The sequence below is a fragment of the Haemorhous mexicanus genome, chromosome 12 (assembly GCF_027477595.1).
Source record: "Haemorhous mexicanus isolate bHaeMex1 chromosome 12, bHaeMex1.pri, whole genome shotgun sequence".
Lineage (NCBI taxonomy): Eukaryota > Metazoa > Chordata > Aves > Passeriformes > Fringillidae > Haemorhous > Haemorhous mexicanus.
Window position 1 is genome coordinate 22,465,146 of NC_082352.1, and position 20,088 is coordinate 22,485,233.

The following is a 20,088-nucleotide window of genomic DNA, read 5'->3' on the forward strand; positions in this document are numbered from 1 at the left end:
TATTTTCTTTTTTCCTTTTTTTTTCCTCCCCTGTGGTGGAGGGAGGATGGAAGGAAGGGAAGGAATGGTGGCTGTGGAGATGCAGGTAGATAAAGGTAATTACTTAAACACATATAGGGCAGGACTTACAGGTTTGGAGCCCCAGATTAAGATGCAGAGGAGCATGTGAGGTTGATGATTATATTTCGGGGAGAGTTAATTGACGGAAGGTGAAGGCAGACAAAGAACCGCTGCTTACTGCCTTCTTGAATCCCAATCAGGAATTATGATTAAAGACGCGGCGAGACAACAGAGGCCTGATGAATTGGTGTCTTTTTTTTTTCTTTTTTGCCGTCATTCACACTTGATTGACTTCAACCTTTCAAGTGCAAAAGTCTCTCTTTTCCATTATTATTCATAGCCATCTGAGTTTTTCTAATTAAAGTGTATGAAAACAATTACTGATCCGTCGTACTGAGCGTGGTGGTGGGGACGGCTGCCGTACTGTAACGCCTATGAAAAGCCACAGCTCTATAATGATGTGCAGCTGAGGTGTTAGATAATTTTATTCTTTTTCTACTCTGTTGGGGTTTTTTTAATTTCTCATGATTTATTTTTCATAATTCCTAAAGATCCTAGGAAAGCAGGCTCTTCCTGCTGCTAGACCTGAGAGGGATGGTTTCTTCTTGCCTCCCCTTTTCGGCGTCCATGCTCATCCCCCTCCTCCAAGCCCAGCTACTGGAAATTACTCTGTGACCTTTAACGTCTACCAACCAACCACCCACAGCCATCAGATGCTTCTGTTTAGAGTAGAAGGTGGAATGAATGAGTTTGGTGCATTCAGCTCCCCTCCTGGGATATGTCAGCGGCCTTCTCTGCTGCTCCATGGGACCTGGCACTCACTGCCATGCAGTGGCTGGCCCAGGAAAGGGAGGGAGCTCTGTGTCCCTCACAGCTCAGTTCATGGCTCTGCGGCCATTTCTGTGCCACCATTTCATCCTGAGATTTTCCATGAGCTCCAGCTTCACCACAGGTGTGCTCCTCTGTCCTGCAGCTCACTCAGAGCCTTGTGGTTCTTGGCTGGGCAGAAAGCCGGGTACATGGCACGCAGCGGCCGCACGCATTCTCTCTCTCCTGAAATCCAGGGTTCAGGTGTCCTCTCCATATCCAGCAGAAGGATGGAGAGGCTTGTTTTGCCTTACCCCTGAATGGGAGTGTTTAGTTGTGCCTCACCTTCCCAGCAGTGGGAGGCTGGGAGCAGGAGCACCTGGTGGAAGGGGAACGCTCCCTGGGTGTCAGCAAGGTGGCATGGGCAGCTGCTCGAGGCTGTAGAGGAGTCTTCGCTTGCCACTGGAAGCCCTGTGCTGGAAAACACAGGGATGGTGACAGTGAGGCAGGACTCTGTGTCCCTGTGCCGTGAGACAACGTTCCAGCAGTGTGAGACATTGTCTCCAGACATTCAAACGGACATTCATTGTCCTGCATCTGATGCCAGCCACATGCAGGCTGCTGGCAAGATGGTTTGTGACCAGCTGTATCCAAAGAAACAGTTTTTCAGAACAGGATGAGTGTGCACATTTGGCTTTTCCAAAGACTCTCTCCAGGTGAGCCATGCAGATTCTCCAGCTCCATAGAAGCAGTGGTGTCCCAGCACTGCACTGGTTTTGATGGTGCAGGATCTAGCACCAAATACTTGAAGAGGAGCAAAGGGAATGCGTCAGTCAGAGCAAGGAAAGGGTTACCAAAAGCTTTTTATTTCACAATTTGCTTTTAGTCCTTTCTAATTCATCCTTTCCTTTGTCACCTCTCTCCTTATTTGTACTTTTCTTTCTCATGCCCCTCCTTTCTCTGCATCGATACACTTTGAAAACAGTGCTGCAATGCTCCCTGGTTCAAGATTACAGTGTACTTTACTAGGTATGATTTAATTAGGGGCCTTATTATGTTTTCAGCAGCTTAAGGTGGGCCTTTCAACTTATCTACCTAATTGGTTGCACAAGAAGTTTCACAGCCCATGACAAAACATTGTCAGTGATCAAAGTCTGAATTCCACATAAAGGAAAAATATTAATAATAAGATTATTCTTCAAGTGTGCACTGCTAATTATGTCCAGAATGTAACTGTAGAAACACTTTTGACTGATTTGAGCTTTGTCTAATAAATACGAAGTCTTCAGTGAGCTGGGAAAAATGATGCCTCTGACTTCACAATACTGATGTCTAGTTTTGTTACTGGAGATGTTTAAAATATTTTCTTGTGTTTTTCCTCTCCCTATGTCCTTTCCCCCTGTCTCTAGGTGACAACCCCTGAGGTGATGATGCCCAGCAGCATGTTCCTTCCAGCAGCTGCTCCAGAGAAGGATGGGAACTCGGGCACAGAGGAGCGGGAGGGGAAACAGTCTGGTGAGTGCAGGTCAATGAGATCGACTGTCCCACCACTCCCCCAGCTCCATCACCTGCTCAGGGACCAGCTCATTCCTGTTAATCTTCTCTTTGATAGGACCTAGACTCAAATACTATGTTCAGTTTGATGAACCTTCTTTTTCAAAAATAGGCAGGACATCAAAAAGGAGCAGTGAAGACAGAGGTGGCTGAATGGCTTTTGCTTGAAAGGGAGAATTGAAGGTGATAAATGCACTAAGGGATGTGTGTGTGAATAATTTCCAGATATTCAAAGTGAGCAGGAAGTAAATTGTGTAGGTTTATGCAATGGACCATGATGAGGTTAATGGGCTGGTATTGAAACAAATGAATGAAGATAGAGGAGAAATGTTAGAAATAGTTGTCGTGTTGGAGATCACAGAGTATTTAGGACTGAAAAGGGGTGTTGATCTACCATGGTGTGCTGGTGTAATTTTTGGGTTTGCTCTAATTCTGTTTTCACAGAGATCTCTGAGGATGTGGGGAAGACCCTTTTGTCATCGGACAGTGCAGAGCACAGCGGAGACCCCAAGCCCACTCCAGCTGATCCGAGCGCTGCCCGGGAGGACTCTGGCTTCCTGTGCTGGAAGAAGGGCTGCAGCCAGGTGTTCAAGAGCTCAGCAGCCCTGCAGACACACTTCAACGACGTCCACGCCAAGCGGCCTCAGCTGCCGGTCTCTGACCGCCACGTCTACAAGTACCGCTGCAACCAGTGCAGCCTGGCCTTCAAAACCATTGAGAAGCTGCAGCTGCACTCCCAGTACCACGTCATCCGGGCAGCCACCATGTGCTGCCTCTGCCAGCGCAGCTTCCGAACCTTCCAGGCCCTGAAGAAGCACCTGGAAACCAGCCACCTGGAGCTGAGTGAGGCTGACATTCAGCAGCTGTACGGTGGTCTCTTGGTCAACGGGGACCTCCTTGCTATGGGTGACCCCTCACTTGCTGAGGACCACACAGTAATAGTCGAGGAAGATAAGGAAGAAGAGAGCGACCTGGAAGATAAGCAGAGCCCAACAGGCAGTGATTCGGGGTCGGTGCAAGAGGACTCTGGCTCGGAACCAAAAAGGGCCTTACCCTTCAGGAAGGGCCCTAACTTCACTATGGAGAAATTTCTAGATCCATCTCGCCCATACAAGTGCACAGTCTGCAAGGAGTCCTTCACACAGAAGAACATTCTCCTGGTACATTACAATTCCGTTTCTCATCTGCATAAATTGAAACGAGCCCTCCAAGAGTCTGCTACTGGGCAGCCTGAGCCTACCAGCAGCCCAGACAACAAACCTTTCAAGTGTAACACCTGCAACGTGGCCTACAGCCAGAGCTCGACTCTGGAGATCCACATGAGGTCTGTCCTGCACCAGACCAAGGCTCGCGCGGCCAAGCTGGAGGCGGCCAGCGGCAGCAGCAACGGAGCTGGCAACAGCAGCAGCAGCAGCAGCAGCCTCTCCCTGGGCTCATCCACACCGAGCCCTGTCAGTGCCAGCAACAGCAATGCTTTTGCAACCACCAGCACGAGCACTTCAGGCACTGCTCCCATTCCCAGCCTTCTCAACCAGGTCTCCAGTGACAGTGTGGGAATTCCTCCCTTGGGTAACGCTGTGAGCACTAACATCTCCTCCCCTGCAGAGCCCAAAGAGGTGAACCGCAAGAAGCTGGCAGACATGATTGCATCCAGGCAGCAGCAGCAGCAGCAACAGCAGCAGCAGCAACAAGCTCAAACCTTGGCACAGGCACAGGTCCAGGCCCACCTGCAGCAGGAGCTGCAGCAGCAAGCTGCTCTCCTGCAGTCCCAGCTCTTCAACCCAGCACTTTTGCCGCACTTTCCAATGACCACTGAGACCCTTCTGCAGCTGCAGCAGCAGCAGCATCTTCTGTTTCCATTCTACATCCCCAGTGCTGAGTTCCAGCTCAATCCAGAAGTCAGCTTGCCTGTCACCAGTGGTGCACTGACATTGACTGGGACGGGTCCAAGTTTGCTGGAGGACCTGAAGGCACAAGTTCAGCTCCCTCAGCAGAGCCATCCACAGCTCTTGCAGCAGCAGCAAGGTCAGCTGTCCTTGTCACAGCCCCACTCCGTCCTATTACAGCAGAGCCAGCATCCAGAGAAGAAGAATAAATCTATAGTGAAGGAGAAAGATAAAGAAACCCCACGGGAAAGGGAAAGCACAGAGAGGGGAGACAATAATGTTACACTGAAGGAGTCTCTTCCTGATAACTTAAAGCCCAAAGAGAAGAAGGACTTTGTGCCAGGCAGCAGTTCAGAGCCCTCCATACTGCCTCCACGGATTGCTTCTGACGCAAGGGGCAATGCCACCAAAGCCTTGCTGGAAAACTTTGGCTTTGAGCTCGTCATTCATTACAATGAGAACAAGCAAAAGGGGCAGAAGAAAAATGGGAAGACAGAGCAAGGTGAGAACTTGGAAAAGCTGGAGTGTGATACGTGCGGCAAGTTCTTCTCAAACATCCTCATCCTGAAGAGCCACCAAGAGCACGTTCACCAACATTACTTTCCCTTTAAGCAGTTAGAGAGGTTTGCCAAACAATACAGAGAGCACTATGACAAGCTGTACCCGCTGCGGCCGCAGACCCCGGAGCCGCCGCCGCCGCCGCCGCCCCCTCCGCTGCCCCCCGCCCCTCCTCAGCCCGCTGCTGCTCCTGCCATCCCCACGTCAGCCCCACCCATCACCTCTCCCACCATCGCTCCGGCCCAGCCCTCGGTGCCGCTCACCCAGCTCTCCATGCCTATGGAGCTCCCCATCTTCTCGCCGCTCATGATGCAAACCATGCCCCTGCAGACACTGCCGGCACAGCTGCCACCTCAGCTGGGCCCCGTGGACCCCCTGCCCGCCGACCTGGCCCAGCTGTACCAGCATCAGCTCAACCCCAGCCTTCTCCAGCAGCAGCAGAACAAGAGGCCACGCACACGGATCACCGATGACCAGCTCAGAGTCCTTCGGCAGTATTTTGACATTAACAATTCCCCAAGTGAGGAACAGATCAAAGAGATGGCAGACAAATCTGGATTGCCCCAGAAAGTGATCAAGCACTGGTTCAGAAACACCCTGTTCAAGGAGCGCCAACGCAACAAGGACTCCCCGTACAACTTCAGCAACCCTCCCATTACCAGTCTGGAAGAGCTGAAGATAGACTCACGGCCTCCTTCTCCAGAGCCCCAAAAGCAGGAGTACTGGGGAAGCAAGCGGTCCTCTCGGACACGTTTTACTGACTACCAGCTCAGAGTCCTGCAAGACTTCTTTGATGCCAATGCCTACCCAAAGGATGATGAATTTGAGCAGCTTTCTAACTTGCTGAACCTCCCAACTCGCGTTATAGTGGTGTGGTTTCAGAATGCCCGTCAGAAAGCTAGGAAAAACTACGAGAATCAGGGAGAAGGCAAAGACGGGGAGCGACGGGAGCTCACAAATGACAGGTACATTAGAACAAGCAACTTGAACTACCAGTGCAAAAAGTGCAGTCTGGTCTTTCAGCGCATTTTTGATCTCATTAAACACCAGAAAAAGCTTTGTTACAAAGATGAGGATGAGGATGGACAGGATGATAGCCAGAACGAAGACTCTATGGATGCAATAGAGCTCTTGACTCCAACCAGTTCCTCCTGCAGCACCCCGATGCCCTCACAAGCCTACAGCACACCTACATCTTCAGCCAATGCGACCTCCTCAGCTCTTCTGCAGCTCACGGCAGAGGCAGACGATTCCTCCACCTTTAGTTCTAAAGCAGAAGCTACAGATGAGAAACCAAAGCAGTCTGAACCTCCAAGTACACAGCAAAACCAAACCCAAGAGAAGCAAGTGCAACCAAAGCAAGAGCCTCAGCAGCAACAGGACCAAGGAGAACAAAAGACAAGTTCAGCACACCAAAAGATTTCACAGTTATCCTCCCCCTCTTCGCTGCAACAGCCACCTCCTCCTCAGCCCCCTCAGTGCTCCTTGTCACAGTCAAGTCCAAGTCCGTCTCAGCTCTCACACCTCTCCCTCAAACCCATTCACACATCCACCCCTCAGCAGCTGGCAAACCTACCTCCTCAGCTAATCCCATACCAGTGTGACCAGTGTAAACTGGCATTTCCTTCCTTTGAGCATTGGCAAGAGCATCAGCAGCTCCATTTCCTGAGTGCACAGAACCAGTTTATCCACCCCCCCTTCCTGGACAGAACACTGGATATGCCATTCATGCTTTTTGATCCCAGTAATCCACTACTGGCAAGCCAGCTGCTGTCTGGAACGTTACCACAGATTCCAGCAAGCTCAGCCACCTCACCATCGACTCCAACATCCACCATGAACACTCTGAAGAGAAAGCTGGAGGAAAAGGCCAGTGCAAGCCCTGGAGAGAATGACAGTGGGACTGGGGGAGAAGAACCCCAAAGGGATAAGCGTCTAAGGACAACCATTACCCCTGAGCAGCTGGAAATCCTGTACCAGAAGTACTTGCTCGACTCCAACCCCACACGGAAGATGCTGGATCACATTGCACACGAGGTGGGCTTGAAGAAGCGTGTGGTACAGGTTTGGTTCCAGAACACCCGTGCACGAGAGAGGAAGGGGCAGTTCAGAGCTGTGGGGCCTGCCCAAGCCCACAGACGGTGCCCCTTCTGCCGAGCTCTCTTTAAAGCAAAGACAGCTCTGGAAGCTCACATCCGCTCCCGTCACTGGCACGAGGCCAAGCGGGCTGGGTACAACCTGACGCTGTCTGCGATGCTCCTGGACTGCGACGGGGGGCTCCAGATGAAAGGAGACATCTTTGATGGAGCCAGCTTCTCCCACATGCCACCAGCCAGCAGCGACGGACAGAGCGTTCCCCTCTCCCCGGTGAACAAGAGTATGGAACTGTCACCTAGAACCCTGCTGAGTCCATCTTCCATTAAGGTGGAAGGGGTTGAAGACTTTGAGAGTCCCTCCATGTCCTCAGTCAATCTGAACTTTGACCAGACAAAGCTGGACAACGATGACTGCTCTTCCGTCAACACTGCAATCACAGACACTACCACAGGAGACGAAGGGAACGCAGACAACGATAGTGCAACAGGGATTGCGACCGAAACCAAATCCGCATCAGGACCCAGCGAAGGTCTGACTAAAGCAGCCATGATAGCAATGTCCGAGTACGAAGATCGTCTGTCTTCTGGCCTGGTCAGCCCAGCTCCCAGCTTCTACAGCAAAGAGTACGACAATGAAGGTACCGTGGACTACAGTGAAACCTCCAGCCTTGCCGACCCCTGCTCGCCCAGCCCTGGTGCAAGTGGCTCAGCCAGCAAGTCTGGCGAGAGCGGGGACCGGCCCGGGCAGAAACGCTTTCGCACTCAGATGACTAATCTCCAGCTCAAGGTTCTTAAGTCGTGCTTTAATGACTACAGGACACCGACCATGCTGGAGTGTGAGGTCCTGGGCAATGACATTGGACTGCCAAAGAGAGTTGTTCAGGTCTGGTTCCAGAATGCGAGGGCGAAAGAGAAGAAGTCAAAACTCAGCATGGCCAAGCATTTTGGTATTAACCAAACAAGTTACGAGGGACCCAAAACAGAGTGCACTTTGTGTGGCATCAAGTACAGCGCTCGGCTGTCTGTACGTGACCATATCTTCTCTCAACAGCATATCTCCAAAGTTAAAGAAACCATTGGAAGTCAGTTGGATAAGGAAAAGGAGTATTTTGACCCAGCTACTGTACGTCAGTTGATGGCTCAGCAGGAGCTGGACCGAATCAAAAAAGCCAACGAGGTTCTTGGTCTGGCAGCTCAACAGCAAGGCATGTTTGACAACACGCCCCTGCAAGCTCTGAACCTTCCTGCTGCGTACCCTGCGCTACAGGGCATCCCTCCAGTCCTGCTCCCAGGCCTCAACAGCCCATCCTTACCTGGCTTCACTCCATCCAACACAGGTGGGTACAGGTGCTACCCTGCCTAGGCACACCTTCAGCTGGCACATACCTAGCACAAGGAGTTGTTCCCTCGGGAATGACTGATAACAGGATTCCTGGCCTGTTAGTTCAGCATGTTGACTTCACAGCAAAAAAGCAGTAGGTATTCTATCTAATTCCTGAACTCAGGGAAGTTTTATAGCAAAGTCTGAACTAGAGCAACATCTAGACATGCTGCATATCCCTGTGTAGAAATCCTGAAGTTCCATCAAGGAAGTGGAATATAGAAGATTTATCCAGTGTAACAGAAGGACTAATGTGCTGTTCATTATTCCTTTTGACATTCAGTTTATGTGGTACCATCCCAAGCATTCAAAAATCCAGACTGTTTCTAGGGAAAGGTGTGGTCTGTGTGGTAGCACTGGTGACAGATGCCCAGAGCATCTTTATGTGTCCCTGAGGTGAACTCTGGGACAAATCCCAATGCAGCTGAGGATGAGTTTTGAGTAATGGCTGGGTATGACCTGAAAGCATGTCCTCAACAAAAGATGGTGTAGTTGTGGGACAAATCCAGTTTGTATTTTAATAAGATTTTTCTTAACAATGCTACATAAAAATGAAATTTGTCGTAATTCTTTGGGTGGCCTAATCTCAGATACTGGACTTCATCTTTTGAGAATGCTCCTTTCCTTTGTACCTCGTGGATAGGTAGAAAGTCTAAGCCACGTAGCAAACACTGGCAGTGGAAAGTGCAGCTCAATGATCAGCAGTGACCTAAAAAATGTGATCCAAAGGCCTTGTTTCATTATGCGTCCAAAGGGCCCCTGCACATGCCAGGGGTTTTCCATGTCACCCTTCTCACCACAGATCTTGTTTCAGAGCACTTGGCCAGAAGCATCTCTTTGGCAAATCATGTCATCACCCTGTTGCAGGTTGCTCTGCTGCGCTGTTTGCTTAGTGCCCCAAGTTTATAACAAAAACTAAAATTACTTTTTTGCACTTCAGTCCATATTGTTGCTTTTATTTTTCTCCAAAGCCCAGGATGTGTCCTGGAGAGACAGGACTGCATCTGATGAATCTTAAATGCTGTCAGTGACTGCCTAGACAGGACTGAACTGTTTAGAAAGTCAAACAGCCTGTTTGTGGCCTTTAGATAAAGCTCCAAAGGTCAGGCCATGGCAGCTCCAGGCCTGTCAGAGCAGATAAGGCCATGCATCCAGGAACACTGTGAATTACCTCCTGCTCCTTCACTTGAACCTCTCAGGGATGTTCAGCTGGGAAACATCCATTTCAGCAGTGTCCACATATAGCATGCCCTTATCTGAGATCTCCAGGGCCACTGCGTGGAGCCTCATTCCATACCTGTCCTGTCGTCACAAATCATTCTTGTCCCAACACTCATCAGGAGCAGACACGGGTTTCAAAAGGGTTTGAGTCAGCCATGGCTGAACCCTCCCAGCTGCAGCCACCCTCCTTGCAGCCCTCCTGCTGCTCCTTGGCAGTACAACCTAAAATAAAAGTCACCATGCCTCCACAGCTGGTCCCAGGCACCGCCACTGCTCCTGCCCAGGCTGGTCTCTCTCTGAGCAGCCCCTGCTGCAGTGCTGGGACTCAGGTTTGTTACAGACTGGTCGGGTTTTGCCCGTGGGTTTTACAGCAGGTTCCTGCTCAGGAGCTGGGGAATGTACAGGGCTGTGCCAGCAGGATATTGGAGCTTTATTTTGGGTTTTTGTCCCCATGTGGCATCTTGGGAGTTGCCACACAAAATGTTCCTCTTCAGGAGCTTATTTGCCAGCTGCAGCAGCCGTGACTAATGGAGGTGACTCCAGGAGCCAGAGTCCTCTCGCTCCCAGCCACTGTGAGAGCAGAAATTGGCACCAGGGACAGTGTTGTTAGTGGCTATTCCTCCTGTCAGGAAGAAGGACAAGCTTCACATTCCACCATTAATCTAGCTCCTTAATGAGGAAGCATCACTACACTTTTAATTCCAGCCAAAACATGATGCTTATGCCCAGGGGAGATGTCTGAACAGCACATAAACTCTGGAATTGCTCAGAAGCTGAGCGTCCAGAGCCCCTGGCATTAGAGGGAAGGATGGATGGACAGGAGGAAGGAAGGGAAGGAAGAGAAGGGAGGAAGGGAAGGAAGGAGTTGCTTTAAAGGTTTGTGGATTCATGAACATCAGCTTAGTAAGGACAAAATAAATTAGGTTTAGCCTGTTCATTCTCCAGTTGCCATGACTAGGGCTTCCCAATCTGTGAAGATTTCTACAAGATGAGCTGTGTTGAGCGTTTCTCACCCTTTGGTGCAGCTCAGTCCTGCTGCTGGAGTCCTTTGGCCCAAGGATCCGTTCGAGCAGATGGTGACATGAGTGTTAATCATTTGGGAGTTTCAGAGGAGTCAGGAAAACAGCTGTGCTGGGCACCCTGGGTGCTGGTGGGTGTCCCCATCACCCATCACACAGTCAATGCCACTGGGCAGTGCAGCCAAGGCAGTGAGGGCTGAGGGGGCATGTCCCCTCCATGTGGGCCTTTGGGGTGGGACAGGAGCTGTTTTCCAGAGGGAGTGGCAGCAGGGATGGGCTCCCTGACCTGTGCTGCTGCAGCAACGCATCAGCTCAGGCTGGTGGCTGCCCTCATACAGAGGAGATGGAGGGGTGGATTGGGGTCACCCTCCTCATGCTTTTTTGCCTGCCCAGCACAAAGTGACTTTTCATCTCTCTCTCTTCCTCTTGCAGCTTTAACTTCTCCCAAACCCAACCTGATGGGCCTGCCCAGCACAAGCGTCCCTTCACCCGGCCTCCCCACCTCTGGATTACCAAATAAGCAGCCCCCGGCCGCGCTGAGCTCGCCCACCCCAGCACAAGCCACAGCGGCCGTGGCCCCGCAGCAGCCGCCAGCCACGACCCCGCAGCCGCAGCAGCCACCCCCCGCACAGCGCAAGGAGAAGGAGAGCGAGAAGGCAAAAGAGAAGGAGAAGGCACCCAAGGGGAAGGGGGACACCCTGCCAGGGCCCAAGAAGGAGAAGGGGGAGGCACCAGCAGGCACCCTGGCGGCCCCGCTGCCCACCATGGAGTACGCGGTGGAGCCCGCCCAGCTCCAGGCGCTGCAGGCCGCCCTGAATTCGGACCCCACCACCTTGCTGACCAGCCAGTTCCTTCCTTACTTCGTCCCCGGCTTTTCCCCCTACTACGCCCCACAGATCCCTGGCGCCCTGCAGAGCGGGTACCTGCAGCCCATGTATGGGATGGAGGGGCTGTTCCCCTACAGCCCTGCACTGTCACAGGCGCTGCTGGGGCTGTCTCCTGGCTCACTGCTGCAGCAGTACCAGCAATACCAGCAGAGTCTGCAGGAGGCATTGCAGCAGCAGCAGCGACAGCAGCAGCAGCAGCAGCAGCAGCAGCAGCAGCAGCAGCAGCAGCAGCAGCAGAAACCGCAGCAGCCCAAAGGAAGCCAAACCCCCGTCCCCACGGGGGCTGCCACCCCGGACAAAGACCCTGCCAAAGAACCCCCCAAGCAAGAAGAGCAGAAGAACGCACCCCGCGAGGTGTCCCCACTCCTGCCCAAACCCCAAGAAGAGCCTGAAGCGGAAGGCAAGGGCGCGGACTCGCTCTGCGACCCTTTCATTGTCCCAAAGGTGCAGTACAAGCTGGTCTGCCGCAAGTGCCAGGCGTGCTTCGGCGACCAGGAGGCGGCCAGCGACCACCTGAAGTCCCTCTGCTTCTTCGGCCAGTCTGTGGCGAACCTGCATGAGATGGTGCTTCACGTGCCCACGGGCAGCGGCCAGGGCAGCGGCTCGTACCAGTGCGTGGCGTGCGAGAGCACGGTGTGTGGGGACGAAGCCCTCAGTCAGCATCTCGAGTCAGCCCCGCACAAACATCGAACAATCACAAGAGCAGCAAGAAACGCCAAAGAGCACCCCAGTCTATTACCTCACTCTGCCTGCCCCCCCGACCCCAGCACCGCATCTACCTCGCAGTCGGCCGCTCACTCAAACGACAGCCCCCCGCCCCCCCGGCCCCCCCCGGCTTCCCCCCACGCCTCCAGAAAGCCCTGGCCCCCGGCAGCCCCGCGCGCCCCGCCAGGGCAGCCGCCAACGCCGCCCTTCCCTCCTCTCTCCTCATCTTCAACGGTTACCTCAAGTTCATGCAGCACCTCAGGGGTTCAGCCCTCGATGCCAACAGACGACTATTCGGAGGAGTCTGACACGGATCTTAGCCAAAAGTCAGATGGACCGGCGAGCCCGGCGGAGGGGCCCCAGGACCCCGGCTGCCCTAAGGACAGTGGTCTAGCTAGCATAGGAATGGACACCTTCAGATTGTAAGCTTTGAAGATGAACAATGAAAATGAATTTAAATAAAAAAAGTTAATAACAAACCAATTTCAAAAATAGACTAACTGCAATTCCAAAGCTTCTAACCAAAAAAAAAAAAAAAGAAAAAAGAAAAAAAGAAAAAGCGTGGGTTGTTTTCCCATATAATGATGCCGGTGGGTTTTACATTTCTTTTTTCCTTTCCTTTTAATAAAATAAAACTTAAAAAAAGAAAAAAAAATCTGTTACATTTGTCCTCTGGAAGGTACTGTTGGTCTGGGAGACGAAGGCCGTGCTGCCTCCTGGCGCCTGCGGAGCTCGCACCCCTGTACATTGCCCCGTCCGATCCCCCGTCGATAGCACAGCAGAGCCCGGCAGCGCTGTATGGGAAAGCAGCCCACCTGGAGACAGTTTTAAATTTCTTGCTATCTTAGCATTCAGATACCAATGGCTTGCTAAAAGAAAAAAGAAATGTAATGTCTTTTTATTCTCAGGTCAATCGCTCACACTTTGTTCTGTTTTCAGAATCATTGTTTTATATATATATATATATATATATATACATATATATATAATTTCTTTCGTTTGTTTTGGGGGTTTTGTTTTGGTTTGGTTTTGTTCCAGAAAAGGATTTTTTGTTGTTGTTTTTTGGTTTTGGGAGGGGGGGGTTTGTTAATTTAAAATGGGCAGAAAGTATTCAAGAGAAAAACAATGTGAACTGCTTTAGCTTTTCGGGGATTTTAAGGGTAGCTTTTTCTGCTGAAGCCAATTCCAAGGGGAAAAGTTAAGCACTCCCACTTTTCAGAAAAAAAAAAAACCACACAAAGAGTGTTGAGGACTTGGAGCTTAAAAAAATAAGTTTTAAAACAACTGACTTTCTGTATTTATGATAGATATGACCATTTTTGGTGTTGAGTAGATTGTTGCATTGGAAATGAACTGAAGCAGTATGGTAGATTTAAAAGAAAAAACCCTTTTGTGTACATTTAGCTTTTGTATGGTCCAGCTGACGGCTTCTCATTTGATGTTGTCTTGTTCATTCCTAGACAGATAGATTGCGATCCATCGACTCGCCTGAGCTTTTCTCCCCTTTGTACCTTTATCCCCGTCCCCATCCTGTAATCTTCCACTTATGGTCGCTACCTTCATTTCTTAGAGGGTGGTTGCATAATTATTTTATAAAAACTAAAGAAAGAAGTTCAAAGGGTTTTGGGGGTCAGTAGGATCCCTTGCAGAATATTTTTTGTTGGGGGTTTGAAACTTTTTAAGGCATATACATGCGATTTACCTATGTCTGTTACCCTTGTGCACTTATTTTATTCTTATTTTCCATTTCTTCTTTTTTTTCTTCTCTTTTTCTTCCCCTATTCCTTTACTCATTTTGTAAATGCTTCAAAGACTCTGTTCCTGACCTCTGAGCATCGGTTCTGTTTGTGTAATTAGGCTGCACTCTGTTCCTTCTTTTGAAAAAAAAAAAAAAAAAGGTTTTGTTACATTTTTTTCTCTAAAGAAAATTCATGCTTTAAATAAAATCCAAAGACATACCCTTCACCACTGGTGCAGAATGAGCAAAAAGGATTCTTTTTACTTGAGAATTTGTTTCTGATTTAAACAAACAAGTCTAAGTTTAAATAAAGAATAAAAAAACGTACCGAGGTTGTTATCTGTGCTTCTTCTGCAAGCAGAGAGACAACTCTTAGTGAGCACCCAGTGCACCCCAGGCAGGTTTCTCTTTCCAAGATCTCTCAGCGGCAGCACCGGGTGCCAGGCTCAGGGAGGCCCGGAGCCCCCGGCCCCCCCAGCCCGCACGCACCTCAAGTGGCCCAGACTTTGAAAGGAAAACTTTATGCTGCTAAAATGTAGATTTTTGGAGACGTAGATACTTTGCTGTTCCCTTCCATAACCAAATGCCAACAGAAACAACCTCTTTCCGCCATGTTTCCTCTGCCCGAAAGCACGAGAGCCTTCTGCCCACCATCATCATCCTCCTCCTGCTTCAAAAGGGAACTTGGAAGACTGTGAACGCAGGTTCCTCCCGCCGCCTCGGCTGCTCCTCCCCGGGCCGAAGCCGCTCGCCACCTCCAAGAGAGACTGGGGCGTCTGAGCGCGGGTTCGGTTTCTAGCGGGACACTTATATTTTTATGGAGTTTTGGTTTTAGTTTGACGAAAGACTAGATCCTGAACTGTTGTACATATTTCTGACTAGGCTAATGCACAGTGCAAATTCCTTTTTTAATTGTTTTTTAAGTAGTTGATACTAAAGCGCGAACCACCGGATGTTCCTCCCGGGACCCAGCTGTAGCATAAGGTGTCAAAAACAGAACCACGTACCCATGGAGCGTTTGCTGTTTTAACAAACTGTTTTCTTTAACAGAAGTTCTTGTATTTCTCCCTGTGTTTGAGATGAACATTTTTTAAATTCTAAAGTTGTACAGTTTTTTTCCATTATTTTATCTTGTTTGTAATTCTATGAAATATATCTATATTTTTTTTTTTTTGCCATTTAACTGTTGTATGTTACTCTGTCTGTATCATATAGAAATTGTTTTGTTTTGTTTTGTTTTGTTTTGGATTCTCTCTGTGATACCAGTTCCCAGTTTAACACAAGCTTTATCTGTCCAATTCTGCAAGGTCTCTTTTGGAAATCCTTTTCTTATGTCTTGTTTTGTTTTGTTTTTTAATTATATTGCTTGGTCATAGTGCAATTTCTCTCTCCTCCTTCCCCCTCCTCCTACCCACCCACTAAAAGGTTTTATAAATTCATTTCCTTGTATTTTTTCTAAATGTTTCTAGGGACTCTTTCCGTGCGAGGTTGCCTCCTCCTCCTCCTGCTCCTCCTGCAGCCCGGCTGCACGGGGCCGGCGGGGAGCCCTCGCCAGCCTCGCGCCGCCCCAGCCCACGCGTGGCCTTTCCAGCAAGCGGCAGAGCAGGGCCAGCCTGGGCACGAGGAAAACACTTCAAACTGAGCATTAAGCGGGTTTCTGTTTTATTTTTAATAAAAAGCTTTTTTAAGTGGTGAAGATGGCCAAAGTTTCATACAATTGAGAACAAAGAGAAGCATCAGGGGTGTGCGGGGCCACCTGGGGCTGGTGGGGGACAAGGTGGGTGGACACAGCCAGCACGCTCACCAAAATATATTTTGCTTTAAAAAAAAATAAAAGCTTTTAAATAGAAGCAGAAGTTGGGTTGGTTGGTTGGTCGGTTGGTCGGTCGGTTGGTCAGTCGGTCGGTCGCTTGATTGTTGGTTGGTTGGCGCTGATACTGCCCACTGTGAAACAAAACTTTGACTATTTTTTTGTTTTTATTTGGGGGGGGGCGAGTTTCGGTAGAACAGAAAGCATAAATGAGGTGAAGAGGGTTATGAACAGCCTTTGCAATGTACAAAAACTAGAGCAAGTGAAACCAAAAATGATGTTCTTGGTGTTTTTCTATACTGTAGTCTTGTTAGCTTTTTTGTTACTGTAACAATGCTGATCTCGAACTGTACCAAAATACATGAGACTGACAGAAACAAACCACATGGAACTTTCAAAACTTTAAAAAACTTGTCACAAAAGACTTTGTTGTCATAGTTGAGTTGACTGTAGATGGTAATTGAATATACTCCTTTGGAACTATTTCATCACGTATGTTTCCTGCTCATTGTGATACATTAAAAAAAAATGAGCAAAAGCTCTAGTGTCAATGTCCCGCGTGTGCGGTGCTGGGTCCGTGTTGGGTGGGTGTGTGCCACATGGCATGGCTCAGCGGGGCACACCTGTCGCAGGTGGGCACTGCACAGAGCCCGTGCCCGCACACGTGTCCTCGTGCACCGCTGGCGTGCCACGCACGCCCTGTCCCTCCCACCGGGGCCACCGCGCCTGGGCTGGTGCCGTGAGTTCCCCGGCCAGCGGGAGTAATGAGCCAAGCAGCGCCGTCCGTACTGCAGCTTTGGGATGCTCTGTGTGTGAAAAGGACATTAAATGTGCATTTAATTTTTTTAAATGACTGCAAAAAGGATTCTGGGCATGGTTCTGTAGTGAATGGTTCAAGGGGAAGTGCGATGCCTTGATGGTCCGTCCTGAAACCTGTGAACTAAAAAAAAATCACATCTGTTTCTGCTGATAAATCAAAAGAAGATGCAGGTAAGTAGGTAAGTGGCAACTCATTGCACTCCCTGTGCAGCAGGGAGGGAACTCAGAGGAACTGCTGAGGGTTCAGTACACAATTCTCTTGCCAAAAATTGCCCCTTGCAGCAGAAAAGGCTTGAAATCCGCTAACGGGGACCAGATCCAAAAGGAGTCAGAGGGGCCACAGCTCATCTCTAATTTATAACTACAGTGATAAATAATTTACACCCACCACTGCAGGTGGGGCACGCATCTGCCAGTATGGGTGTCCTTGGTGCAGTTGCCAGGACAGCGAGGGGCTTCCTCCCCCTCCACGGGAGAGGGGCTGAGCTCCGTGGTCTCCAGCAGAGCAGAGGGCACAGGGAGGAAATCTGACAGCTCCCACGGGTGTGCAGCATTCCTTGGTTAACATTCATACTGACTGACCTGGGCTCCACAGGCCCTGAACTACAAAGTAAAGTGTGTCAAAATCACCAAGGTCCCCATGATTCCGGGTGCTGTGGTGTAGCTGCCCCAGCCCTGCCCCAGGAGCAGCCCCCAAAGGCGACCCCTGCCCCGTGGGCACCCAGGGGTGCCAGGCCACGTGCACCTGGTCTCACTGCAGCTCAGGACTCTTCAAACTCTCTTCTGGCCAGGCTGCTCGGTCCTGTCCCTGGCTTGGGCACTGTTCCTCTGGCATGAGCCTAAGCAGATGAGGATCTGGATTGTCTCTCAGCTGGCTGGGATTTTCTTAATAGGAGAACTCCATCCTGCATTTTAACAGGCAGACAGGACTGCGGCAGTGACAGGGTCGCCAACGTGACCCTCCTGCTACTGGTGCTTGCGCTGTGCTGCATTAACATCTCTCCTGTCCCTAGACCAGCTGCTTTGTAAGTTTATTATATAACATTGCTATTTATTCTTGGGTTGAATTCCACTGTAAAACAGCCACGCTTGAGGAAGTGCCTCGTTATGTTCAGGAAGGTGTAAATGGCCTCGAGTAGCTGCACAAGCTGCAAACTAAAAACCTCTGTGCAGCATCCTGCACAGAGCAGCCCATCCATGGGAATTGTGCAAACCTCTGACAGGAATAAAAAGGTTTTTCCATGCTGTGATTCTGGTAAGAGAAGGCTGGGAGTGATTTTTAATGACCTTTCATTGCCATCATCTCAAAGAGATTCAGCTCTCACTAGTGCACCTTACAGGCCAAAAAATGCATATTTATACAGCCATGGCAGGACGTGCCTGGCCGATGGTTTGGAGCTGCATTTCCAGCTGGAGGGACCCGGCAGAGCCCCGGGAACTCCTCCCAGGCACAGTGCAGAGGCAGCAGTGACACCCCCCCTGCGGCCCGGCCCCGCTGGCCCAGGCAGGGTCCCCTGCCCACGCCTGGGCTGAAGGACACTGGAAGGCTGCTGAGACGTCCCCAGCACGGCTGGATGTGCTGGAAACTGCCACCAGGCCGGGCTGTGCCAGCACGGGGGAAGGGTTAACTCGTGAGTGCTTAAACTCCAGTGTGGAGCTGGTTCTCTGTTCCAAGCTCGTTAACAAGGTACACCTGATGATCTAAAGCACTAGAGAGCCATTTTAATTAACGCTCTGCCAGAGGGGATGTGGTGAAGACACTGATTTCACTCCGATGACTTTCTATTTTGGTGTTTTGTGGAATCAGTGTGCTCGTCCCCGGGCTGATGTGAGCTAATCCAGCCGCTGCTGCACGGGCACAGCCACTGCTCGGCTCCCCGGGGCAGGTCAGTGCTGAGCTGCTGGCACCTTCCACAAGTCCAAGTCACAACCCCTTGGCCAGGCTGTGTGGGGCTGGCTCTGGTGGCTTGTCCCCAGCAGGACCCAGCTGTCATCCCAAGCCACCAGCAGGGCACAGGTGGCAGCGGGGCGGCAGCACCACAGAAGCAAGAGACAGCCATGCAGTCACGGGGCCCCTTCCACACGGGGCCACAGGGCAGGGGGCACCTGGCTGTGCCCACTGTCCCACCCCGAGGGATGGCACTGCCTGAGCTGGGAAGGAGCCACAGCCAAGGGATCTCCAGGTCTCCCACAGCCTCTGCAGTGATAGAGGAGAGACTTCACACTGCCCCAGAGAGCAGACAGCAGTACCTATAAATGGTATTGTGCTCTTGGTTAGATGGGAGCATGATGTTACTTAATTAATGTTTTAATACCCTAGGCATCTTCTGTGCCGTATAATTCATATCGATTCGGCTGTGAGCATGTTCTGTTAAAAAGACTCTCTTTCCTAAGCAAACTTTCAATTATATTGAATTGTCACAGCAAAAAAGGGTCTTTTCTCAGCATGGGGGAGGGGGTTCTCAGCCAAAGCACTGCTGGCCGGGCTGGGTACACACCTGCACACACAGAGCCATGCACATGCACACACCTGCACACGCATGCACACACGTGCATGTGTGTGGTGCCCACACCCTCCTGTCCCGGTGCTCCCACCCTCCCCGAGCCACTGGGGCCGCCCCAGCACAGCTTGTGGCTGCAGCAGTGGGTCAGTGGGGTTGGCCCCTTCCACAGCCGAGGCACAGAGCTGGGCACACTGAGAGAGTGAGGCAAGTCAGTGCCAAATCAGAATTGTCAGAAGATTATCATCGGGGCAGAGAGAAGGCAAAGCCTCTTTTCACCCCCAGTCAGGCTGATGTGTGTGGGGAATGCTCAGTGTTTCGGCAGAGCAGTGACAGCTCCTTTTTAAGCAGCAATTCGGTGTTCGTTGTGTGACATCGTGTCCCTCCTGCTCCAGCAGCACCATGATCAGCGCACTCAGCCGGGGAGAGGGACACGGGACATGACCAGCCCTGCCATGTGTCCCCCGACCCTGCCACGCCCCAGTGAGCTGGAAGGGGCTCCCCTGTGTGCCCAGGGTCAGGGAGTGCCCGGGGAACAAACACAGGACTGAGACCGTGGATTGCCTTGTGCCATTCTTGCCGGGCTCCGTGAGGCTGGGACTTGGCTCTGGGCGGGCAGACAGCTTCTGGGAGGACACCTGCAAAGGTCCCGCACGCCAGGGCAGGTTCACTGCGGCACAGAAAGGTCGCTGGCACACACGAGCGGGTTCCCCTGACCACTTCAGGGCCTTCCTGCTGGGACAGCACAAGGCAAAGCAGCTCTCCGTGCTCTGCTCGCAGGGAGCTGCTCCCAGGAGCTCCCCATCTCAGAGAGTGGGGGCAAGACAGAAACCTGTGTGCACACTCTCCTGCCAGCACGCTCCGAAGCCAGGTTCTGGCTCCGACCCTGGCAGTCGCCCTCTCACGCCGTGGGGCTGTGGGGAGGCTGTGGAGCGAGCGGAGGGAAAACAGCTCTGGCACTTCTCCTCAGCGCTGCCTCAGCCCCTCCAGGCCGGGCTCGGCTCTCAGCGCTCCCCCAGCGCCAGGCACCTGTGCCAGCGGCCCGG

The 20,088-nt window shown here is 51.2% G+C and overlaps 1 protein-coding gene across 5 annotated transcripts in view; it reads left to right on the plus strand.

Annotated features, from left to right (window-relative positions):
* ZFHX3 (zinc finger homeobox 3) overlaps nucleotides 1-16,260 on the plus strand; it is a 135,791-nt gene extending 119,531 nt beyond the window's left edge. For all 5 annotated transcript variants that reach the window (XM_059857621.1, XM_059857622.1, XM_059857619.1 and 2 more), the window contains 3 exons: nucleotides 2,277-2,382; nucleotides 2,866-8,298; nucleotides 11,015-16,260. In XM_059857621.1, coding sequence (XP_059713604.1) covers nucleotides 2,277-2,382; nucleotides 2,866-8,298; nucleotides 11,015-12,600 — 7,125 coding nt within the window. In that variant the 3' untranslated portion in view covers nucleotides 12,601-16,260. The remainder of the gene's footprint in view (nucleotides 1-2,276; nucleotides 2,383-2,865; nucleotides 8,299-11,014) is intronic.
* The last annotated feature ends 3,828 nt before the right edge of the window (nucleotides 16,261-20,088 follow it).